The sequence below is a fragment of the Rhea americana genome, unplaced genomic scaffold, assembly GCF_003343005.1.
Source record: "Rhea americana isolate MKP2758 unplaced genomic scaffold, rheAme1 scaffold_2, whole genome shotgun sequence".
Taxonomy (NCBI): Eukaryota; Metazoa; Chordata; class Aves; order Rheiformes; family Rheidae; genus Rhea; species Rhea americana.
In genome coordinates, this window is record NW_028186149.1 from 6,755,257 (window position 1) to 6,781,272 (window position 26,016).

At 39.1% G+C, this 26,016-nt stretch overlaps 1 protein-coding gene across 1 annotated transcript in view; it reads left to right on the forward strand.

Moving 5' to 3' along the window:
• LOC146596653 (unconventional myosin-Va) overlaps positions 1-26,016 on the forward strand; it is an 84,798-nt gene that overhangs the window by 33,208 nt on the left and 25,574 nt on the right. Inside the window, exons 10-23 of the mRNA XM_085303665.1 lie at positions 1,993-2,258; positions 2,783-2,864; positions 6,291-6,431; positions 7,360-7,485; positions 9,401-9,484; positions 12,850-13,011; positions 15,203-15,300; positions 15,672-15,758; positions 15,858-15,966; positions 17,687-17,898; positions 18,886-19,042; positions 22,542-22,781; positions 23,299-23,547; positions 25,083-25,176. Coding sequence (XP_085159791.1) covers positions 1,993-2,258; positions 2,783-2,864; positions 6,291-6,431; positions 7,360-7,485; positions 9,401-9,484; positions 12,850-13,011; positions 15,203-15,300; positions 15,672-15,758; positions 15,858-15,966; positions 17,687-17,898; positions 18,886-19,042; positions 22,542-22,781; positions 23,299-23,547; positions 25,083-25,176 — 2,107 coding nt within the window. The remainder of the gene's footprint in view (positions 1-1,992; positions 2,259-2,782; positions 2,865-6,290; positions 6,432-7,359; positions 7,486-9,400; positions 9,485-12,849; positions 13,012-15,202; positions 15,301-15,671; positions 15,759-15,857; positions 15,967-17,686; positions 17,899-18,885; positions 19,043-22,541; positions 22,782-23,298; positions 23,548-25,082; positions 25,177-26,016) is intronic.

Consider the following 26,016-nt stretch of genomic DNA (forward strand, 5'->3'; position numbering starts at 1 on the left):
ATGGAGAATATGAAGTCAGTTCTGAAAAACATTCTTTATTCAGTGAGGACCAAAGCTTCTTACGGAAGCTCATATTCTGGAGATGAGAGGGGAAAAAAGCGATCTAGCTTGTTTTCTTCTTGTTGCTCTTCTCTTCCTTGGACTCTCAAGTGACCAGTTTCTCATTCTTCCTTTCCCTGAATGTCCGCTGCTGGACCACGCAGCCTTAATCTTTCTCTGTCTTCAAACATTAGTAGCATTTGAAGGTTTTTTTTCTCACTGTACTCAGAGTTGGTTTCTCAAGTGTCTGCAGTAGCAGTCTGTGGGCCTGAGACAGCAAGTCCTCGATCAGTTTGCAACTGATGTGGCTGCCTGTTCGGACACTGTATATGGGATATATTGGACAGCTGCTGTGAAACCACGGTGATAGTCCAGCTCTTTGGTGTGTCTTAAAAAGGTTTTCATTTCAAAGAAAGCCTAATTTATTGAYCACAGATAGGAAGCTGATGAGCCCCAGAACATGGTGTGCTAACTTACATTGTAATGAGTATCATCAGTGCAAGAATCCCACTGAATGAGCTAGTACAAAGCTGAAAGTTCCTGTGCAATCCCATCCTGAAGTAGGAAGCATTACCAGGCAGAAGTGAGTATCTGCTCAATGGCATCAGCTACCTGAGCTATGCTGTTCTCTGACAGTAGCCATGTCATTCCAGAGCTCTATTACCACGTGAGTTGATCCATCTGGGAAGCACAGATGCAGTGATGCACTGGTACCACATCAGGGAGCTAAGCGCCTCTATCTGTGCATTGTGCTGTGTGAATGAATCAGTTTGTTTAGTGCCAGCTTGAGTAACCCTAGTGTGGCACTTTCTATGTGCAGTGTTTATTTTTATTATTATTACTTTATTATTTATTGTCTTCTGAGCTGGTTAAAGTGGTATAGTTAAATTTAAAGTGTCCAGTGTCCTTGCCACAGGAACTTTGTGCTGTAAAGACTAGAGAATGCCCCCAGAGACTTTAGAAGGCCGGAAGATGTGGAAATAGAAGGATAAAGCAGATGTACCCTGAAGTTACTGGACATAAAGTAACAGTTCCCTGTAATCTGTCATTTTCAGCATACTGTTGAGCCACTGGATGTGAAGTGAACCTGAAGAGGAGGTAGTGTTAGGAGAGTTCCTTGAGAGGAAAGATTTGCCTTGATTTCTAGTTATCAGTTTACCTGTTAGCAATGAGGTGTGGTATCTTAACTCATTAAGTGGTAAACCCACTGCACTGACTTTATCTAGGAATACTGTATAGCCTTTTCAAGATACAGTTTTGCTAGGTGATTTTATCCCATTGACCAAATGTCATTTTTTTYCTTAGACTTGTACAGTCTAACTTGAGACTATACATAAAATAATGTCCTTTGTGTGCGCTAATSTCTTAACATTTGTTTTCACAATTCTTTAAGGAAATGCATGTTTTAATTTCTGAGATCAGAATGCTAAAGCACTTCCATACCTCTTCCTCTTTGTCCTTGACTTGGACTGTAAATGGCCTGTTACATGTAGATCCCAGCCATGGATGTATATGAACAGATGAGAGTGCCACTCAGAAGTTTTATTCCATGCTATCTTCAGCACACACAGCTGCTATCCTGCCCTTGTCACCTCATTATTTCCTTTATTCAAAACTGAAACAGTTGGTTATAAGAATTCAAAATACAAAGCCTACCGCTGCAAAGTTAGATGATTCATTTTTGCGAAGGTTTTGGGTTCCCTATATGGCACTTTTTGTTGAATACAAATATAGTAAAATGGCTTTGGGAAACTAATTCAGTAATTTACTCAAGWGATGTAAATGTGGTAAGTGAATAGGGAACTTGTTACATTTCAAGGGAAGAAGAACTAGAAGCATGCTGKTGCTGCTTGTTGTGAGATCGCTTCTGGCAGGCTGTTCTTCTGGATTGCATGATTACATGTGTGCGTTTGGTAGCACTATTTCAATACCTAACGAGATTGTTTTTATTAGCCCAAACATGAACCCCTTGCCATCTTCTGTGACCTCATGGGTGTGGAGTATGAAGAGATGGCCCATTGGCTTTGCCATAGGAAGCTCGCCACTGCCACTGAAACCTACATCAAGCCCATATCTAAACTTCATGCCATCAATGCCAGAGATGCACTTGCCAAACATATCTATGCTAATCTTTTTAACTGGATTGTAGATCATGTGAACAAAGCCCTTCATTCTACTGTAAAACAGCATTCGTTCATTGGAGTGTTGGACATTTACGGGTGAGTCTTTATGCCATAGATATAATTATCTCAGTGCAGAATGTCTTTATCATGTAGTGCTGTGTGGATTAAACCAAAAACCTTAGCAGCTACTTTCTCCAGAYGAAAGAAGTACATTTTAGTTTGACATTAATTTAAGATGTCTTGGGTTTCAGATTTTATATTTATARTGGGATTTTTTTTTGCCCTTTATAATTCCTTTGTGCATTGCATTAGGGAAAATTACAATAGGGTTGTAATCTCAGGATTCTTCCAGGGGTGCAGTTTTAGAGAAGGCAAAGGTAATTAACATACTCTCCAGGAGCATCCCTCCCTTCTCTATGTTCCTCAGTTCGTCCAGCAGTCAGAAGAGGGAACATCTCTGAATTGTCCTTGTACTGCAGTTTCCCATTTCTCTATCTGCTTCATTGCCTAATATTCCTGGGATAACTTAATGAACTTGGAGAGAAGGAATTTAAAATTATAGGGTCATTTATTTTGTGTTTTTCACTGCACTAGTAATCTTGAATATCTGCATTTTTTAGATTTGAGACATTTGAAATCAACAGCTTTGAACAGTTCTGTATCAACTATGCCAATGAAAAACTGCAGCAACAGTTCAATATGGTAAGTAGGAAATTACTGGCATTTCCTTTCCCTTCACCAAAGTCCATTCTGCTAATTGGGTCCCCAGTGGTTAAGATGAATTCCTTGTCTATTAACCAGCTGTCCTGGCCATGGGCGTTAGGGGATGGAGGAAGATTGACTATCTCCTAGAAATAGATTTTATGACTAACTGCTACTCTGGGACTATTTGAAATTCTGATCACAGTAACAATTACAAGACAGAAGCAATGCTTTGCAATTAACACCCTGAGATTGCCTGTCAATGAGAGTACTATGTGGATGAATTTGGAGTTAGTTGTGTCCATAACCTCCAATGAGAACCTCTTCACTGACAGCAGTGAGCAGAAACACACTACTGGAGATCTGCCACTTTGATTTTCCTCTGCTGGTGCAACTGGCATTATTTTTTTGAGAGTTTACAGCTGCCTCATAAAGTTGATTACTGTCGTGTAGTAAGAAGCACCTCTTCTGCCTCCTTCAGAGAGATCACAGTTTGTTCTCTCTCTCTCTCCCAGGCTTAGTGGTGTTTGTAATTATGTATCCTACCTGCAGAATGAAGAACCAAGTTRTTTATGCTATCTCTGTTGCTATGCTCTACTGCAATACTGAAATAACTTTGAACTATATTTACAAATGTACCTCAAATGGTGGTGCACATTTGCAGAATTGGATCACTCTGCGCAGTTGTTAATCCCAGCAGCAGAGATACATGACTAAAAGTAAGCTGTTTGTCAGAACTGAAGCTGAGCTTTCCAGCTCCAAAAAGTGCTTTCTATATTTATAGTTCTACAGATGGTTTCAACTGCAAAAACTTGATGTCATAATTGCTGATTACAAGGAATTTCTGAGATCTCTCAGCTCTGCAGGAAAAGCTCAGTCACTGTGAAAGTTATACAGGTTCACTTCTTCAGTTACTGCCACTCTCCCCATGTTCTCGTCCTATTTCACATTGTTGCTATTGGCACTTGCTTCATGAAAGAAATGACCAAGGAGCTTCTGTTCTGTAGCTACTTTGMTTTCCTAATAAGCAACCAAAACACCACATTTCTCAACGTGTTCCCATAGGATTGATTTCTGCTACCTGGARTGCAGCAGGGAGACCTAGGGTTGAAGGCTGTTTAGAAAAGGGCTGTCAGTAGCTGTTCTTGCACCAGCTGGGGTTGCTGAAGTATCATGTAATTCCTCACTCTTCCCTATCTCACCCATCCAACACTTTGTCCCTCTCTGTGGAGGCTTTTGGTGCTGGAGAGAGGAAGATATAAAAAGATGGAAGTGGCAGCTTTCTGTTTAAGAAAAACCAACTTCATAGAATTGGGAAATTAAATRAACCTGAGAACAACAGTAAGTCTTAGCACGACTAAATGTGTCTGAATAGATTGTCAGGACATACTGGCACAACGCGCTTTCTTAGAAAATAAGGACAGTAACTGTATCTATGCAGGTAAGAATGTGGTTCAACGTTAAACCTGTTGTTTATTTGACAAATGTCACAACTTATACAAACCTGAAGCTGTGACAGCTTCTTCATGTACAGCAGGCATTACTTTGTGATGCCATGAACCTCTCCCAGTACTGAGCCATCTGAAACATTGTAGCTTTGCATTTGCCAGGTCTTTCATAACAGTCTTCACTCCTTTCTTCARATGTCAAGCTTGGGAGGAGGGGACTATGTACTTGCACATTCATGGAGTCATAAACTGTGTAGGTTGGAAGGGATCTTGAGAGGGTATGTAGCCCAGTCTGCTGCTCCAAGCAGATCCAGTTGAGCAGGTTGCTCAGGGACCTCCTGGTCAAGTTCTGACCATCTCCAGGGATGGTGCTTCCACAACTTCTGAAGGCCCCTGTTTCAGTGTTTGACCACCCTCGTGGTAATGATTGCTTTTCCTTGTATCAAGTCAGAATTTTCAGTATTCTAACTTGCGTCTTTTACCTCTTGTCTTTCAAGTGGGCACCTCTGAGAATAGTGTGGCTCTGTCTTCTCCATACCCTCCAGTTAGACAGCTGTAGACAGCTAAGATCTCCTCTGAGCCTCCACTTCTCCAGGCTGAACAAAGCCAGCTTGCTCAGCCTCTCCCACGTCGTGTGCTCCAGTGCACCGACCGCCTCGGTAGCCATGGGCGGTGCGACAATCGCCTGTAAACCAGATTTTGTCTGAAGACATTTTTCACCCAATAATTGCTAATTCCTTTACAGCAAAGATATGGTTTTATGTTTTCTTCTAGGATTTAGATAGCTTGGATATGATTTGCCAATAAAACGTTATCATTTACTTTCCTGTCAGGAATTAGCTTACCACGTGATGCAGTTGTTAAGTGACTAGCRTGTGGAATGACTCTCATGAGCACTTTCAGGGAGTGCTATTTTGGAAAGGATTGTGTTAAGCTTATGAAAGAAAAGGGATAAACTGCTTTGTCAGGATAGTTTTCTACTATCTTAGTGATTTGTGTTGGAGAGCTACAGGGTGTTTATAGACTTGCACACTGAATTAAGAGGATAATAAAGAGCTATTGTTCTAAGAATACAGGTGCTTGTGTTGGTCCCCTGAATGGTGTCAGTAATGGTGTGGCTTGGTGTTTATTAAGATATAKTCTGAATTTATTTTTGCCTGTTAGAGCAGTTAATACACATTAAAATTTAAATGGGAATAAAAACATAGTTTAAAATAACTGGAGTCAGCAGTCTCTTTGTTTTAAAAAAAAAATGTGCTTGTGCTATGAAGACCACAATTTGCTTGTTTCATATTTGTTATTACTACTACTATCTTCACTTTTTCTGAAGTTTCACTTAATTTCCTTTGTGTATTTCATTGATGGTTGCAGCCTTTTATGATTTTTTTCAAACATTTACAGTTTCATTTTATTGCTCTTTGTATSAGATAGAATTTCCACAAAATTTTGTTTAAAGAATTTCTTGTGCTAATAGTCAAAATCATTTTTTCAAGTTTTTGCTGATGATGTAATACATCATCGCAGAAAAAAAACAGGAGTCATTTGAGAGAAAAAAGAAAACATAGAAGTATATATAGTGAAATTTTATTTGAAATGGGACTGTGTGCATAACTTGAAAATCATGTGTGACAAATCCAAATTTGTGAATTGCTATTCCTATATTTGAGGCTTTTTCTAGGATATGTGCTTTAAAATAAAAACTTATAGTAATTATAGGGCAATATAGTAGAAAGATAGGAAAAAAATAAACCATATTTTCAGAGAATACAGAACAATGCTCTAATGTAGTCTCTTGTTTTTATGCCAGTAAAAAAGGTTAATTCATCATTCTTACACTTAATTGTTAAAGGGTTTATTCAGTTGAACTTGTGTGTCATTGATAGCCTGAATTAATGTGCTAAAAGGAATTCAAGTGAGAGTTCTGTGTATTTATTCTGCATTTTATTTCACAGAAAACTCTTTTCTTTTTGCTCTGTAGCATGTCTTTAARTTGGAACAGGAAGAATATATGAAGGAGCAAATACCATGGACCTTGATTGATTTCTACGACAATCAGCCTTGCATTAACCTCATAGAGGCCAAAATGGGAATTCTGGATCTATTAGATGAGGAGTGTAAGGTGYGTGTTCACTGGCTTTTATAGTGAAAGAGGTTATCAACCATCCTGTTTCTGGAGCCTAACAGGAAAGAGGCATCTGCACATAACCGTTATTTGGACATTCTGCTGTTGAAATGATTTGGAGAACTTGCAGAGTTGCAATTACAGGAGGAGTCTTAGTCGTGTTGGAGGGGGGTTGCTTTGGTTTTGTTCTGTTTTGTTTTTTCCCTTCTCCACCCAAGTATCTATTGCTGCTACTAGATCTCTGATCAACATTTGCTTTGACTGTGACAACTTTCTMCTTCCTGAGCGTAACAAATACAGTCTTCAATTCTATCAAATCTCTCCTAAGAGAAATTCTCTCACTTGAAGTTTCACCTTTTGTCTTTCATCTTAGATTATGTAAGCCATGTAATTGGCACTATTTCTTTATTGCATGGTGTGTGGTGCCTAATTCAGTGGCATCTCAGCTTGGGGCTTTTGTGTGACAGCATCACAAAATTTCTAATGATGGCTAAGTTGCTGCGGGTCAGAACTGTACCATTTCAGGTAACATATCTCTTAGGTCCTTGCTTTCATGTGTCTRACACTGAAAGCATTATTAGCATCGTATGTACTGTATGTTTATGTCTATATTCTACCTTCTTTTTTTCCTCCTCTTTTCCCTCCATTTGATGTTCAGTAATTCAGTTAAGGGACTTGCTCCACAAGCAGTGTGGAGACTTACGGAGGAGGAGGCAGCCCTGGGTGTTGAGGGGTCTGTAGCAGGCACTGCACTCCGCCTTCAGTGTGTGAAGAACAAGTGCATAGCTTGTTACGCAGTACTCAAAATCCCTGGAGCTGGAGTTTTAAACAACACATGAAGTACAGTCCCTCATCTTCCTAGTTTCTTTCGGTACTAAAAAATTTTAAAGAAATGTTAAATGGTGTTATTTGTTCTTTTATGCAGATGCCAAAAGGCTCGGATGACACTTGGGCCCAAAAACTATACAATACTCACTTGAATAAATGTACCCTCTTTGAAAAACCACGTTTGTCAAATAAGGCTTTTATCATCCAACACTTTGCTGACAAGGTAGGGGTTTTTCTTTTGGTACTTCCTTCCCAAAGTTTGGGTTACAAAGAGTATGGGGAGCAAGGGGGAGGACGGGGATAAGCAGCTGTTTCACGCAGTTACCAGGCTGGCATAGCTGTTGACTCAGAATGAAGCTTGTGCCTGGAAACACTTTGAACCTGCATAGACCTGGCTGCTGAGCTACTTTTGTTGCCTGGCCAAACCTGTCTGCAGACTAGATACAGAGCTCAGGCTGTGGAGTGACATACACTTCCACATCTAGTTGCGCCAGAGCTTACCAGCTCTGCTTGCTCACTGCTGTGCCCCTGAAGGTCTTAGGGGCTTCTGTGGGTGGTTTTCTCTCCCAAGTCAGATGTGGTGAGCCACTTCAGCTCGATCAGTTTAAATGGCAGATTTTGGCTAATGTGATTCAGTTTGATGAAGTTGGTTAGCAAGTGCCTGGCAAGCGTTTCCAAGCTGGCCATGAAGCAGTAGTAATGAGCCGAGGAGCTGACTAGTGGGCAGTAGGCTAATTTTCTACTCGAGCTTCTTGCAAAATGTGTGCTTGTCTCTATACTAGAACAGCAGAATGAAGCTGACCTGGCAGCTGTGCAGAACCAGGAACACAAASAAGAGCTCCTGACTCCTATCACATGCTCTTACCACCAGCCATCCTTTCTTCAAAACATGACAGTTTACTGTATTTGCAAGTCACAACGTAATTGTACAAACTCCAGTTGCACTGTAGAAGTATGCCTGATAGGAAATCATACATCTCACTTTATTTTTAGCTAAAGAGCAACAACAAAATGATGTTGATTTTGCCTCCATCTTAATGTGCAAACTGGAAAGAGGCTAACACACCCTTGCTCTTATCACAGGAGCAGTATGTACTTTTTCCACCCTTTGCCCCTGCTGCTCAGTGAACAGCTATTTCTAGTAAGCTGGAAGACAAGTAGCTTGGTGCAGTGCATGTTTTGTYAGACCCTGACCATGTGCATAATCAGATTGAGCAGCCCTACAGGTTAAAATTAAACAAAATCAATCCAACTGAAGATAATTGTTTTGTTGAAAAAAGAAGCTGGCTGAGAATTTTGTCAAATTTGCCAAAAGAAGTTTGTTCACAGTGCTTAGAAATATTCTGGGATTCTTGTTTGTAGCTTTGTATGTGCTAACTTACAGGATTTGAGGCCCTTATTTGCCTCTACTTTATTTCCCTCAGTTCCTTGAATTTGTACCTAGAAGGGAGATCCTGTTCCTGTTGCTTCTAATGTTCCCTTAAAGAAAGTAAATGGTTACAGAAATGTTCATGTTAGATTCAGGAGTTCTGTTTTCTTTACTGGATGGGAGAACAAGGAGGACTTAATTAAAATTTCGTATACTGATAAATAGGCTAAACTTAAGTGTTCAAAAACAGGGCATTCCTATGACTGGTTTGAGGAGTGTGGTCCAAGAAAAGCTAAAAGTAGCTCTAAGCGGGTTATCGGCAGAGCTCTAAGCTCTCGTGCATTATCTGTGCTGATCGACGCGTACTGTAACGTATGCTTACCTGGGTGCATACAGCCATCTGGAAGAAAACAATGGCAGGTTAGTAAACTCCGTGCCTGTCTTGTCCTTGTCTGGAAGAACGCAGAGGTCTTGCTGCCCTCCGGTGGCACTGTGTCAGCCTCTCTCAGCAGCGCTCGTTGATGGTACCCAAAGTAACACAGCGGGATTTGAGTTGTGGATGGACCTTGAGGAAGTCCCCTGCCTTTTTTCTTCATAGGATGTAGTTTTTAATTTTTTTGCAGCTCCTGAAATACTGTCATTGTGCAAGCATTGTTAAATGGCAGTACTGATCTGTTTTGAATGTGAGTGCTACAGTTGATGAATTCTGTACAAAACATTCCTATTTAATACTTTTAATACTTACTTTTTGTAAAATTATTGTTTTCAGGTGGAATATCAATGTGAAGGTTTTTTGGAAAAGAATAAAGACACAGTTTATGAAGAACAAATTAAGGTCCTGAAATCAAGTAAGGTTAGTATAAGGATTTTTATTTTCTTTTGCTATTATGAGGTCTTGTTCATGGTCATTTTTCCATGAAATTTCTCATAAACCTAGGAAAGTTTTGCCTCTTAGTGTCAGAATATCTGAAAATGAACATATTTTGTGTGTTACTTGGTTATCCTACAAATCTAGAGAGTCCTGTAGCATGATTTTCCTGCTTGTAAGATCATTCTCTATATAGCCATTGATTTCAGTGAGTCAAAATCCAAAATTTGTTTTTAACTTTCTGTAAAACTTTGCTATATTTTCTATAAAGGCTCTTGATATAGTATAGTAGTAAAAGAAGGCTTAATAGCTAAGCCCTTGGGGTTTTTTGTTTGTTTGTTTGTTTGCTTTAATCTGAAATTAGAAACTCCTTGGTTTTGGCCTGAAAATTGAGCAGAAAATCTCTGMAGCAGAGAAAAATTCTGTTCTAGGAAAAAAAAATAAGGGAAGAAGGAAATTCATAGGGGCTGAAGACATGAACCAGTCGTTATTGAGTCTTGCCTTTTTGGTATTTATGAATAGATACATCTGAATTGAAAAATATTTCGTGAAGAAATATTATAGAACAGGTGCTCAGTGGCAATTGCCTACTTTATGGCAGAAATGCTAGTTGTGCTCTTCTGAAATGTAAAGGCAATTAACTCAACATTGCCTTGTGATGACTGTTGGGAATTTGCTAGCTTTAATGTCCCAGGAAGCTTGGTGTCAAGGACAGACTATATACAATTATCAGGGCAGTGCAATTACTGTTCTGTCAGGAAATCTTTTTTCTTCTGTATATATGCTGAGTAGATATATGAAGTTAAATGTTAAAACATGTAGTAAAATGAAAAACTGTAGCAAAATTTCTACTGAGAAATGTTGAAATCACCCTCTGTGTCTTTATGAGGCACTGTGGTATCTCCTGGGAGGTGGCATGGTCCGGGCTGTGCTGCGGACGGTGCCTCTGTCCAGGCAGCGGTGCAGGACGCTCGGCGGGGTGTAATCCAATACGAAAAGGAGAATGAGCACACAGCTCCCATAAAAGTATAGCGACAGCTTGGGCAGATTCAATAGGTTGAGTCAATTCAGTCTGAGTATTAAGAAACAACATGTTTTTTCCCAGTGGAAAATTTTACCAAAATCCATGTTTCCACAGAAAAATTCAATTGTGAAAGAAAAACATTTTTCAAAAGGAGACTGTTTCTTTGTATTTTTCAGAAGGCTCTCTTTGTTAGTAATTGTAGTAGGATTATATTTCTGGTTTTTCTTAATTTGTTTTATTACTTTCTTCTGGATCTGCTGTACAAATTCAACAGAAGGTAATTCTAAATTGAATGCGTTGTTTGTCATCCTACTCATGCATAGTGTTGCTTCTAGGGACTTGAGCGTACAGCTAGAATGTTTCTTTGCTCTCCAAAGTGCATGACACGCATACTTCTCTTGGCAGACTCTGTCTGATCCACCCGCAGGATCTGTTTGAACTAGTTCAGTTTCCATGCATGTTGTCATGAAAGTAATATGATAATTATTGCCTTTTCTGTTTGCTACTGGCATGTTGTTCAAATCTCCCTGTTGTTGTTCTCTATTGAAAGAAATGGTCTGTCAGATTATGTTGGCAGCATGTCTATTAAGTCATTTGAAAAAATAATGGGGGAAAATGCTTGCTTGTATTTTACCATGTGAATTATCTGCCCTTTGATCAGTGTTTTCCCCCTCTTTGAACATTGCTAGTGTTCTGTGAAACCAAGAAAGCTGATGATGTAGTAAAAACCAAAACCAAATAAAACATAAATACCTCCACAGTGTGGATGTTCTCAGCAGTGCTCTCTTGTTGTTAACATCTGCTGGTGAAGGCCATACATTGCTCCTTTCTTCTGAACGCAGTAGCTGAGGCAGTGTTTGTGAAAATGGTGACTTTGAAAGGCACTTGCCCATTTTTACAGGCAGACTTTCCTGGGGGTGAAAGGAGGGAATGAGACTTTTGTACTTGGTTCCCGAGATGATCTGGTCCGTCAGCAATCCAGACACAGGGGGACACTCTTGCTGCACCCTGTTTTGTTAGAGCATCAGTAGTTTCTTTGGAGACAAAGCATGTTTGAATTCAAGTAAGTTTCTATATGTGATGGAAAGACTTGGCAGTGTAGCTCGGATGGCTGAGCACACAGACTCACTCCAGCTGACTGCAGGCAGCTGAGCGAGGTGTCGGTGGCCCAGTCATCCTAAGCTCTGTATTGAGTCAATGGAAGGAGATAGGTTAAATCACCCTCTTGAGATGCCATTCTTCCATCAACTGAAGAGATAATCTGGAGTGACCGTGTTCTTAATCTGACAGACTCAGGTGAGATAAGGCTGAGCTATGATACTCCTCTTTTAGTTTAAGGATTTAAGATATCTTTGTAGCGGTCATTATATTCTGCTGCAGTGCTGTGCTAGATGCTACTGAGGAATGTTTGATGCCTTCTGCTAGTTCATTGGTAGAACCACTGAGTGCAAATATCATTTTGTTGCACCGCATGTTTCATTGGATATCATGCATGCTCACCAAGTTTTAAAAGGCAAAACGAATTTTCTTACTTTTTAGGTTGTAATTAGCCCAAGTACTTTCTAGTACTGAAAATTAATGCTCCTATCTCTTGGGAGAAAATGCACAGATGCTAGCTAGATAAAAGATTATTCATTGACAGGTAGAGAAGTTCAGATTTTCTTATTCTTATAATGCTTCTGAAGTGATAAAGTTGTCGGTAGAAAGACCTGGTGGTATTGTTTGTAGTTGCAAGTTACTTTAAAGCAGTTGTTATATTTGGGTGTATTTTTTAGCCATTTGTAGCTATAGAAAGGGAACCAGAAGCCTGGATGATACTTGAAGATTTTTCCTTTTTTTTCTTCCATTTCCACTGGCCTGAGAACAGATCTTCAGTCAGATGACTTTGGCTGATGGCTTTTTAGTTGATGATTGCTCTTTTAAGTTGATTATGTCCTAGATATTTCTCATCTACTGGTATATGAGGGGACCACTTTATTTCCTTCTAACATCAAAGCAACTATATAATTGCAATTGGCACTTACAAAACTGTTCTCAGTATCTAACAGTTTCACATGAAAGCTATTGCTGTCTCTATAAAGAAACTCAAATCAGAATTTTACCTTCAGAAGGAGACTCACTGATCAAAACCATGAAATTCTTAGTCCCTGGTCAACTCACTATACTACTAGCTTGCATGCTTTTTGCACTTGTCCCCATTTCTCAACATGGGATAGAAGAAAACAGTGCTTACAGAACTGAGCTTGAATTCTAACGTCTTAAATACAAAAGGGTGGAATCACTTGCTGGATTCTTAGCTGTCATATTTTTTCTACTATTACACCAGTTTAAGCTGCTACCGGAGTTATTCCAGGATGAGGAGAAGGTCCTCAGTCCCACGTCAGCAACCCCCTCAGGCCGTGTGCCATTGTCTCGAACTGTTGTAAAACCAGCCAAGACCAGGCCGGGTCAAACCAGCAAGGAACATAAGAAAACTGTGGGACATCAGGTGAGTTTGGAGATGTAACTCTATTAAATATCATCTCTTCCTTCTGCTAATGTCTGATAGGTCTTAGGGTTTACTGCTGCTTCCTGTAATCCCTTGTGATTGTGAGACAGCTGCAGTTGCTTATGGCTTAAGTTTGGAGCAGATATACCATAACTACCAATACATTTTGGGTAAGAATTTTTGAGAGCTCAGTTCTCATTATGATGGCAAAATAGAAGCTCACATTTTTCAAAACGGGTTTAGCATGCTGGATGCTGAACAGCTTTAAAATCTTAGTGAGTCAAAAGTAGTTCAGTCCCCAGAAAATTTGGCTCTAATTATCAATGGGCTGGTCATAAAATATCCATGCAGATGTGCCAGAATTAAAATAATACTATCCAGATCAGTATGGCTGGGGAACTCATTTTTCCTTGTTACTTTCCACCTAAAAAAATCAGATTTAATAAGTATTTTCTCAGGATTGTCATATTCCCAGTTAGTGCTTTACAGATGATAGATTGTTCCTTGAACTATACACAGGAGGCAAGGGTAACTTTTTTTGAGGGTTTGGAGCTCATTTTTTATCTGCATGCCAGCTTGAACCACTTCACTAGTGAGCAGTTGCTCCTGTTTTGCCTGGAGCTTCTAGGAGGCCTACACAGATAACTTTTTATGCTATTGTAGAAAAGCCTGGAAGTGTAGCTGTATACCATACAAACTGGTAACACAGTAATGTCTAGACCTGGGTAAGACAGGAGAGGCTCGATAGAGAGGCAGGGCTATAGCTTTGGGTCAGTCATGGTAAAAAGCCTTCAAGGTCAGCATAGTTTCTGAAGTCTATAAGATAGTAGTGTATCTACAAAGAATCTGTGATCACAGATACAGATGTAGGAGACCTGTGTTACTGCTGTAGAAAAAGCAAATGATTTCAAAAGAGAAGAGAGCCACAAACCCAATCAATTTGTCACTGCTTCTGCCATCTCTCCGTGTGGAAAAGATGATTTGTTCTATGTGATGTGGATAGCTTCTATTCAAAATCTAGTGTCAGCCAAATACTTGAAAAGCAGAATGATCACAGAGTCCAGCAATAAAGAAAAAAAGTCATGGAATTAAGAGTTGTTGACAAAATGCCAGAATTGCAGCCAAGTATTACAGGACCTGTCCTTATTGCACCAAAATACGTGTGGACTGCAAGGAACCTTCACTCCCAGAGAGCATAAGCTCTTTGTGTCCAAGTCCCCTGCCAAATCTTGAAGATGAACTGGCCACATCTCTTATATTCTGAAAGTCCTAATAAAAACTACAAAATTGTCTGACCCTTGTCCATCCTGGCTTGGGATGATTATTGGCCAAAGATATTAGCACAACGTATGTGTCCAATGTCATGCTCTAGTCAGACTGCTAGATGAGATTCAGAGAATGTTTGAGCTTGGATATTCATAACCTTTTCTGGAATCTCCCCCAAACAAGCTGTGCCAAGCTATGGGTGGAAATAGGAATGGTTATTCATGCTACTGAATGCAAATTTTTGGCATATATTAGTGGCATGGACTGCAAGTACTACTTTTCTGCAGTTCATACAAGAGAATCCAGTTAACTTTTTAATTTGAGCCTTATTTCTGATTTTGCAGACAGACCATATCTTGAGGATGGTAGAGGCTTTAGCAGTTTTGTTGTCAGACTGAAACTGAGATGAGATGTAGGGGATACTTTCATACTATTGCTGTTGATCCATTCTGTATATTTTTTCATATATTTTAAAGAGACTAATACAAAAGTGAGTTTGTTTTTTTCATATTCTACTTACATATTCTACAAGAAATTGGTAATTTTTTTTTACCACTCTCCTAATTTTAAATTTGATTTAAAATGGACTTAAAATTAAAGGACTGTTTAATTTGCCATGAAGTTTAGTCATGGTGAGATGGATTAGACAAAGAGTGGGGTAAATGAGACAATCAAAAGCTGAAAATAATTTTTTTGTAATTTATCACATGCCTATAGGGTAGTTTTACTCCCATAAAGGTTAACATTTAGAAGTCTCTCTGTAACTCAGTTCACTCAAAGATGATATGTGAAGCTGTAATATTTATTACCACAAGCACTATGACAAATAAGCAAGTATCCCTAGATCCCCTTTCTGAGATTATTTCAAACATGACTGAGCTCATTCAGGTTATTCCCAGATAATTTCCCCCCTTTTTTCTTACAGTTTCGAAACTCACTTCATCTGCTGATGGAAACCCTCAATGCTACAACTCCGCACTATGTGCGTTGTATTAAGCCGAATGACTTCAAGTTTCCGTTCACGTAAGTTGGGTCATGTATGTGGTTCATGTAGGCTTCTTCAACTAGTGGGGAATGGACCAAGTGCTTGGAGGATCACGCTCTGCTAGCCATTGCTCACTCAGGAGTAAAGTGGTATGTCTCATTTCTGTTGTTATATACTTACTGTGCGTGTACATGTACTTAGAGGAGATGTTTTGGGTTGAACAGAGGGACAAGTACTTTCTGAGGTGTATATTTTCTATTAGGAGGAAAAATATCTGCAACCTCATTGTTTCCTATTTTGAACTTGACTGATAGGTTGTACTCCTTGAGTTCAGCTGACAKCTGCATACTTTGATTGGAATCTGCTTTCCTCAAAAGTCTGCTGATGGACTCTTTTTATTCTTAAATAGATTTGATGAAAAGCGGGCAGTACAGCAGCTTAGAGCATGTGGTGTCCTGGAAACCATCCGAATAAGTGCAGCTGGCTTTCCCTCAAGGTATATTTGCTTTTTTTTAGATTACTTTCAGCAGCAGTTATTTTTGTTGAGAGAGGTTTTCACTATTTGGACTGACCCTGACTCTGTTTCATGGCACAGGTGGACATACCAGGAGTTCTTCAGTCGTTACCGTGTTCTGATGAAGCAGAGAGATGTCCTTAGTGATCGAAAACAGACATGTAAAAATGTCTTGGAGAAGCTGATTCTGGTACTAGACTCTGTGCTTAAAATCTTTGGAATCTGAAGGGATAAAGATAGCTTCCCCTTACTAGCTTGTAAATAATTACACTGTCTTAGTATTTTATAAAACTACTGAACAACCAATGTAAGCACAAGAAGTCATAGGTTTTCTAAATGCTGTGTTAATTATTCGTTGTTCTTTTGAAGCTGTAGAACTTGGCTCTTACTAAGGACAAGCAGTTCTTACTATAAAAAAATAAAATAGGCTCTCTTAGGAGTATAGCTCCAGTATTACTGTAGAGAGAATGTGGTTTGAATTTACTAGTGTATCAGAGGAAAGGAAGGCAGTGATTTAAAATGTGGGTGGGTTGAGGGTGAGCATTACTTTGATTAACAGTAGGGTATATTAACTCTGAAGGTTATCTGGAGGCTTTCTGATGTGGAGCTGTTTCTGTCTGGGTATATGTTTTTGAGTCTCTTACTCTCCTCTTCTCAGCTCCTATGTTAAAGTCAAACTTTTTCACCATTGCCTGCCTGTTTAGTCCCAGGGGCCTTTCTCATACCTTACGAGGCTTTTGCTTTACCTCCTCTCTCCTATTGCAGCCCTGTATTTGCAGGCTATGCCATCAAAAACATTGGAGTTGTACCTGAACTCATGTGGTTCCTTGGGATTTGCCCATTTCTTGAGGCCTGAGGAACAGAGAGGGGAAGGCAGGCTCCAAAGAGACAGTTCTGTTCATTTCTCAAGTAGAAAGTGGTTAATTGGGACTTAGTCAGGGGTATAGGTTAGGAGGAGAAAGAAACAAAGTTTACGGAAGGTATAAAAGCAAGAAAGTCTACCTTACTGAGATGCAAAGCTAGTGTGAGGAAGTTTATGAAAAGAAAAAGAAAATACTATGCAGGCTTTTGGGGGGTTGGATTTTTTCATTCTGTGTCTATGGTTGAACTTAACTGATTTTTTCTAATACAAATTCAGTGTTTGTGTGTAAGTGTGTGTACTTATACCTACCTACCTATCTACATATGTATATGTATGTGTGTGTGTATATATGTATGTATGTATGTGAACACCATGAAATACCAAGTATATCCTAAGCTGTAGCTCTTTGCCATTCTTTTCAACTTGGCATCAAATAATCAACAGACTTTTCTTTTTGTTATCTTATCTTTCTTTATATGTATTTTCAGTATTTTCCTCCAAGAAGTATTACAACCATCAAGAAATAGAATACTGTTCTCTCGCTGTTTTAGTTCTGAAAGTTCAAATGTGTTTGAGTAGCATAGATATGTTTTGTTCTGGCTTAGTCCTTAGCACAGTAAATGACAAGTACATATTTGAAGCTCTAGCTATCTCATTTTTATAATGTAGTTGTCTGACCACTCAGAGGTGGAGAGGAATTGCAAATGTACACTATCTATATTGCTTTCATCCTCAGGCCTCTTCACCTTTCCTACCCTCCAAGTTTCTTACAAACTTTGTGGCATTCTTGCCTAAGAGAAATCCTGATGTTTTATTCCATAAGGCCCTGTATGTAGCCTTATTGTATTTATTTAAGAGACACATACAAATAGTAGAACTAAATACTTGCCTCCACTAGCTAATTTAAGTTTAGATTTATTAGAAGTATTAAACAGATCATTTTACCTATCTACTAACTGTACTTTCATTTAGCCTTCATGCCTTTTTTCTTTTTTAATCCACTAACATTTAATCCTGTTACTGATCATCTTTTTACCTCTGAAAATAGGACAAGGATAAGTACCAGTTTGGTAAGACAAAAATATTTTTCCGGGCTGGTCAAGTAGCCTATCTGGAAAAAATAAGGGCAGATAAGTTGAGAGCTGCCTGTATCCGCATCCAAAAGACAATCCGAGGCTGGCTGATGCGAAAGAAGTACGTGCGTATGAGGAAGGCTGCCATCACCATTCAGAGATATGTCAGAGGGTACCAAGCACGATGGTAAGCAATACTCTTGGGAAAACCCACACTAGCCTCAATTCAGATCCCTTTAAGTAGGACATTTAAGTGTGATGCATTTGCTCTCTCCTTCCTGTACTGGCTGAGAGGAAATTATTTCCTGTGAAATGAAGGAAAAGGAATATAATGAGTATATCTCTCCTGCCTATTTCTGACCTTCATAGGAGGATGGTAACTTTCTGGCTGCATGATGCTTAGAACAGTGTGGTGTTAGTTGGAGTAGAATAAAAGGACTGTTAGGAGATACGTCTGCAAGTAAGGAAGTAAGCACAAGTCATAGGTTTCTAAATGCTATGTTAGTTGTTCATTGTTTTTGAAGCTGTAAGGCTTGGCTGAATTCTTATTGCTCAGCTTCCACTAGCGCTCCCAGTTTGGTCAGTCTGTACTGCTGGAGAAGCCGTTGCTCATGCAAGGTGCAGCTGTGAGGGARGGTAGATCCACTAGAATCACTCCTTTGGATTGATGACTGAGGGATGGCCGTAGATGGGCCCAGAAAAAGAGTAGGAGGGTGGGTAGTATCATTCAAAGGCAAGGAGGTTACAAGAGCTGTAAGAAGCTACTTTGGGAAGCAGTGTCAAGATACTGTGCAATTCTCTTGTTGAGAGAACAAACATTTTAAATAGCTAGCAATCAGGAGAGGAAATCTGGAAGGTGGCATAGTGGAAATAGCTTTAAAGCTGGAGAAAAGGTGGTGAGAGATGAAGCTGAATTTATCTGTCAGTTCTATAGCACAGTTCTCGGAGGAAATGAAAACGCTTTGAAAAACTTGCGTGGTTTCTGTTCACTTGTTATTCTGTCATGTTGCCATATCGTCGAATGGTAAGTGAATATGCTGTGCCACTGATGACATTAGGAAGAAACTGAAGTAGAATATGCAGCTCTTAACAGAGTAGAGCTATAAGATGTAAAACAGTGTTCAGGAATTGGAAAATAATTGCAGGTATAATCTATAATCTTTTTCTTGATTAGCTATGCCAAGTTCCTACGGAGAACACGGGCTGCCATCACTATTCAGAAGTTCCAGCGCATGTATGTGGTCCGCAAAAGATACCAATGCATGCGAGCTGCCACTATTGCTCTTCAGGCTCTCTTAAGAGGTTACGTGGCCAGGAACAAATACCAAATGGTAAGAAATCCCAATGTGTTACTACTTCACTTAAGTTTCATTCCTACCTTCAGAACGAAGCTGCTCTGTGGTATCCCCCGGAGAATCTGAAATGTGTGTGTGCACATTGTTATGCATGATGCACAAACGAGACACCAAAGCATGGATGAGGCACAGCACTGGGAGTTAGAACTGATACTGCAGTCAGAGAACTGGACGTTTTAGAGATACTCACTTGTCATCTAACCTGAATGCATCTGGACTATACAGTCAGCAGAGTATCTAGCAGGGATTTATACCACTTCTCTTGAGAAAGTTTTTTCATTCATTATATAGAAAGCTGAGGCCTTTAAAATAAACACTGAAGATCTGTTCGTGTGACTATGCCTTCATGAATCCAAATTAATGTTGTTCGCATTGGCGTAGATATGCTGCTCTTCCAATTTCATCCCTAATTTCAGTAGTTTTTTGAAATGGTGGAAGGACTGATAGTACATACTGAATGAGATTAATGTTAGTAAGCAGATACTTGTAAAAATAGGAGATTAAAACTTTAGCATGTTTGAGGGTTTTATATGTTAATAATTCTGGGTTCATTTGCAGTGAAATTGATACAATCCTGTCCTGGTGGTGTTGATAACATTTTCCTGACAATACTTGTTTTAAAAAAATTCCTTTGAGAAATTAGAATTTATTCTTCAGTGGTTACTGGACTGGAAACCAAATTATGGTTCAAATGGTTAGACCATAAAATATCAGCATTTTTCATGGCTTTTCTGTCTATGAGAATTGGATAGAACTAGATTCAAAAGTCAGCTTATATTTCACTAAAAGGTTTCCAAGAGTTCTGTTTTTTTTTTTTTTTAACAGATAAGAAAGGTATATAACCCCAAAGTTAATTAGTGCTCATGTTCCACATGGTTGTTTGTTTTAAAGTTAGTCATATATGTACATGTCTGCACGACATCTTAACATACATTAACTGGAAAAAAAAAACAAGCTCGACTTCTAGGGAGTAAGTTTTGCTCCCTGTGCTTGGCTTGTCTGTATTTTTTATAGGTATATGTTTGCCTTTTTATTAGAATTTTTAGCATTTTCAGTGTTATAAACCGTATTTTATCTAGTTAGAAGATATAAGATGCTTTTAGCAGTAATCTGACAGACCTGGTTCAGCTGATCTACAGAAAGGAATAAACTTCACGTTAAACTGAGAGATAGATCACCTGAATATGTGGAATGAGGGCCATCCTTGGGAACCTGGGAGTTGATTCTGTATGCCTGAGATTAGTCATGTGAGTGGTATACACAGCATCTGTTCTGTAGCAGAGTGTTTTATAAACCTGTTAAATTCCCTTTTAATAGAGATGGCAGATYTCTAGGCAGGTCATTGCAAGAGGCAGTTGGACTTGCCTGTCAGGGAATATCCCCGTAGAGCAACAAATTATTAACTGTAGTAAAACATGAAATTCTGGTAATGCAGATGGAGTGTGTATTAATTGTCCTCAGAAGGTGGAATTTTATTAAAACTAAGATACAAGGATGGCTGTAGAAAGAAACACAAGTTCTGCCATACTAAGATTGACGTGGTGGTTCTGAAATTCCCGACTATTTCAACTGAGCAAACCTGAAAGGCTATCCCATGACAGTACACTTGGGTTGAACTATGACTCTGTAAGTGATGTATGGTACACGTGTTGCTCATTAGAGTTGTGAAAGGTGTCTGTTGTTGTTTTTATAGCAGAAGGCATGTGTTACTGTCACATGACTAATGCAAGGAATTTAAAATGGTTGAATCGTCTATTTCATCCGTCCTGGGGAAAGCTGCTGCCTGAGACGTTGTGATATGTTTGTCAGTCCAACAAGGAGTTGAGTTCGCCACAGCTTTTACATAAACTCTCTAGGGAAATATCTTGTAAATTAAGTAAATTTTCTGATATTCTCATCTTTACTTTGGAGTATACTGTTTCACCATTGGATTACACGTGTGTAAGAATTCACAGGCAGATGAGGACCATCCTACAGAATGGAGGTATTTTATGTGACTTGTTGCTTTCAGGCTTGAGGTGAAAGTGCTGTTGAAAACAAATTGTATTTGGGTTACTAAGGCAAGTAACTGGAAGAACTACTCCAGTAAACATGTAAGAAGGGAAACGAGTCAGGAAAGCTAACTACATGCCATACACTCAGAAGGACTTTGACTTTTGACCTTCTGTACTTTTAATAGATCTATTTCTTTACCTAAGCGTGTTATTTAATCTAGTGCTGTTATTTCAGTTCCTCAACTTTTCTTTAAAAATAAATGGCTAAGGGAGAAAGTTTGTATATCTTATAATCATGCCACTTCACCATTGAGCTGTTTGTTTCATTGATCTGAAAGTGTAACACTTTCAGTTTGCTATGAAGTATAAGAGAAATTTTTCTTAGACTGCTGCTTTGTTTTATCAGCTTCATTGTAAATCAGTGTAAGAATGTAAACTGCATATGATCTTTAACTTATCAAATCGAGGAGGTAACGTAAAATCTTAAGTAGTTTTAATCTTCGGACAAAACTGCTTAGTTTGCAGAAGCTTTATTAGGTGAACTCCAAAGTTCTCTGAGTTGTGGAAGTCTTGTGGGTTTGGGCATGCTCTGTGAGTATAACTGTGGTCCATGGGAATTCAGGTCCTTCAGACCTTGGGGGATCTCTGATAGCATTGGTGAGGGAAGGATCCAAAACCAAGTAGCAGAATCTTCCTAGTGGAAATCTCTGGCTGTCATATTGACAAAAATTGCTGGCATTGTTTACTGCTGTTCTTGAAAAATGATTAAAAGAATTTTTTTTACCTCAAAGTTATGGGTGAAATTTCCCCCATGAAATAGGTCGGAATTAATACAATGTAAAATTTCTTATTAGAAGCAATAGAGAGAAAATTATTTTTCTATGCAGGCTAGTCTAAGGAATTTCAAAAAAGGGAAAAAATGGAAAATGAAATGGAACTTTTAGTCTACTCAGCTAGACTACAGCTGTTTTTTTAGCAGCTGCTCTAATGTACTCTAGATTCTAACATGGTTTTAAACTGTGTATAGATGAAACTTATGCTGCATGTCAATGTTTTTAAGAAGTTTCAAGATAAAAGATACAGTTAAAAAAAAAAACAAGTAAAAACACTCATCACTTAAGTCATCATCTGAATTGTATTTTGTAATCTTACCAATAGGTACTATTTAGTTTTGTAATTAGCCTGGATCTGACATCAACAGAAAGGAATGTCCAGTTTTTCAATATGTCCCTGGTTCCTCCTTTATATGTTTTTCATCTAGTTCCTTCATAGTCATCTTCCTTATCCCTGTCCTCTTTTCCTTTTCACTTTTTTTAATCCATTACATATTCATTTCCTGTTACTTCAACAGCATTTTTATTTTCAGACTGAGATATCTCTAGCTACATCATCTTATACACCTCTCATTATGAAATCTGCTTGATTGAGCAGGTGTACCTTGCAACTCTGATGTCCCTTGTGCTGTTTTTTCTTAACTGTAGATGCTTCGGGAGCACAAGTCTATTATTATTCAGAAACATGTAAGAGGCTGGCTAGCTCGAGTGCGCTACCAGAGGACCTTGGAGGCAATTGTTTACTTGCAATGCTGTTACCGGCGCATGATGGCCAAGAGGGAGCTAAAAAAACTGAAGATAGAGGCCCGGTCTGTGGAACGCTACAAGAAGCTTCACATTGGCTTGGAGAACAAGATCATGCAGCTGCAACGCAAAATTGATGAGCAGGTAAGGGCTTCCTCCTCAGGGGAGATGCTTGGAAGTCTTGTGCTGTCTTCCTCAGTAATATTGTGGGCATTCACTGAAAAATGCACTGAATTTTCGTTGTAAGAGATCATTTTTTTCTTCCTTGCTGAAGAACACTGATAGATGAGACAGAGAGACCACGGTAGTACTGAAATGGAACATCCATTTATGTATCTCAGCAACACTGAGAGAAAACATCTGCTCCTTTAACTTCGGTATTTATTCTGAAGCACTTCAGTTGTTTTGTTTTAAGGGGAAGGTGGGCTGATCATATTGGATGTATATGGGCTTTCTGTCTGATTTCAGTTCAGGACATTAATGTGCAGGCTTAGAGACTGGACTGTTCTGTCACCTCTTTAAGCAATTCTACAAAAACAGACTGAAGGGAAATGGGTAAACTGCTCTTTTGCTCCTCATCTGGGTATATTCTGTAGGCAAATAGAAAGCTCCCATAATCCAGAACATTTTCAGCTGCTGCTATGTCTGTGTTTTTGCAAAGAACAAAGAGTACAAATCTCTGCTGGAGAAGCTGAGTAGCCTGGAGATCACGTACAGTTCAGAGACAGAGAGGCTGCGGAGTGATGTGGAAAGGCTTCGGCTGAGTGAGGAGGAGGCTAAGAATGCAACCAACCGTGTCCTCAGCCTTCAGGAGGAGATCACCAAGCTTCGGAAAGAGCTGCACCAAACTCAATCTGAGAAGAAGACCATTGAGGAGTGGGCAGACAAATACAAACAGGAAACTGAGCAGGCAAGTGTGCGGGCCCCAGTTGCTATAGAGTTAGGCATAATCTCTTTTTTTCTGCAATCCCTTTTATTTCACTGTTGTTGACATCTTATTAATGGAGTTTGAAATCTTATTTAGGGTTTGAAATGGTCCCTTTCTTTCTCCTTTGTTGTTCCTGCAGGAGAATGCAGCACAGGCTGCAATGTGCAGTGTTTCAGTGAAGCATCCCTAAAAGAAGGCTTAGTGTACTGGCACTTTAGACAGATCTCAGAACCCTTAAGAACAGTCCCCTTACTGCTTCCCTGCTTGTCCGTGTCACAGATCTTTGACCTGTAACATTTTCCTACGTAACGTTAGCTGATGTCTGACATAGCTGATGTCAGACAGGAGGTATGTTACTGCAAAGCGCAGAAATAAAGCAAGTGCTCTCATTTACTCATATTTCTGGGTGCTCTGGATGAGAAAAATTACAAAGGCCTTACCTCCTTCAGTTGTGTGGCTGGTATTTTTACAATATTTTTAAGTAATGTTATACCTGTACAACACTAARTAGGCTTAGTGTCTAAGTAACTGCAGCTATGCTAGAGGAATGTATTAAATCTATATTTCATATATAAATATAGATATTACATTTATTCAGGTTTTAATACTGAAAATATTTGCAAATCCAAGTATGCAAGCTCACTCAGAGACAGAGTGCTCATACGAAGAAATCCTTTTACCTATCTAGAGAACAAAATTGTGTAGATTTCAGAAGTCTGTCTCATATGCAGTATTCAAAGGTACCTATTTATATTTTACCTCATTTGACCAATTAGTTTACTGAAAACACACACACACACACACGTGTGTGTGTGTGTGTGTGTGTGTTCAGACTAGTTCAGTAGGTTTTGACCAATCCTGGTCTTTGCCTTAACCATGGGCATATCAAACAAGTTTTTTTCTTGTCACAATTACGTGCTGATACAGTACCAGTTTTGAATACTGGAAGATGAGTGCTTTCATTATGCTGTGCTGCAATGATACAATTCAAGGTTAGATGAGCATAAGGAAAAATATTAGTTGACCAAGCATGCTGAGTGTATGGTGACCATAGACAAAGGCAAATAAGGACCTGACAAATCTTAACATGGTTAAAGTGATTCAACTTTTGTGCATGGGCAAGATATTAGATTACAATGTTACCAAAAGCAATGGAATTACATGACAGAACTACTGAATTTGTTCCTATTTTATGAATATTTCTACTTTAAGGAATAAATTATATCTTTGGGAATTTTACTGGAAAACATTATGGTACAATGGAGTGGTCTGTTTCACATCTGATCAGAAATGGGATATAGAATGTGTGGGATAATCTGCAGTGGGGCATGCATAAATGTAATTTGAGAAATGACAATGTCATGACTTAGGTTACTAGATTCATTCTCTGAGGAACTGTTTAAAAAAAGTCTAAGTATTTGAACTCTTACAACAAGGGTGCTGTTGTTGTTAGGGCTAGTGGTGGAAGATTAAGTGCATTCTGTGACAGTTGATTTTTTTTTTTTTAATCTTTGTAGCTTGTATCAGAACTGAAAGAGCAGAACACATTACTGAAAACAGAAAAGGAGGAGCTGAATCGTCGCATCCATGACCAGGCAAGGGAAATAACAGGTTGGTTTTGTTCTCTTCACTCTTGATTTATGCTTGATTATGCCTTGTAAAGTAACACTCTTTTGGCTAGATTTCACTGATCTGCTGTAGTTTATATTCCTTTTTAGTTTAATGATTTAATTTCTTTGAATTAAGAACTTACCTGCATCACAATTATTTACTATTTGAATTTCCAGAAAGTCTTAAGGCTTAGGGTCTTCCCGATGAGGGTTGCTGTTACGAAATGTTTTACTTTAAGGCTCTTTTGTTTAATATGGTGAACTTACTACAGTGTGATTCTTCTGATGTGATCTGCTAACTGTGGAAGCAAATGTTGTACTGCATGGTCAGGCAGACACTCGTGTTCCTAGTCTCTTATGTCTTTAGAAGGCTCTAAATATGAGCCAGAATTTCCAAGCCCTCCCAGTTGCTGCAGCAGGTAGTGCTACTGCCACCTAGTCAGCAGGCAGAAGACTGTAGCTGTGGATATGAAGGGTGTGTAGGAGGCAGCTGGGATGAAGGGGAACAGTGTGCCTGAGGCATAGATCATTTCACATTTGCTTTGTCTTTAATACAGCATTGGGCAAGTGCTCCTTCTTCCTATCCTCTGGAATTATTAATGCAACACATCAGAAGGATAGCTAGCTTCACTAAAGCCTTCTATGAACCCTTTTGTGGTTACCACAATAAGTCTTTGGTCCTTTGTGTGTTTAACCATATCTTTACCTACAGAAGCATAAATACTACACACCAGTTTCAAATGGCAGACCTCTTTCAGCCTGTTATGTTCCTGGTGTGCGTACACCACCTGTAACCACAGAACAGATGCACCGCAGATGAGGCAGAGATGGAGTTCTCACT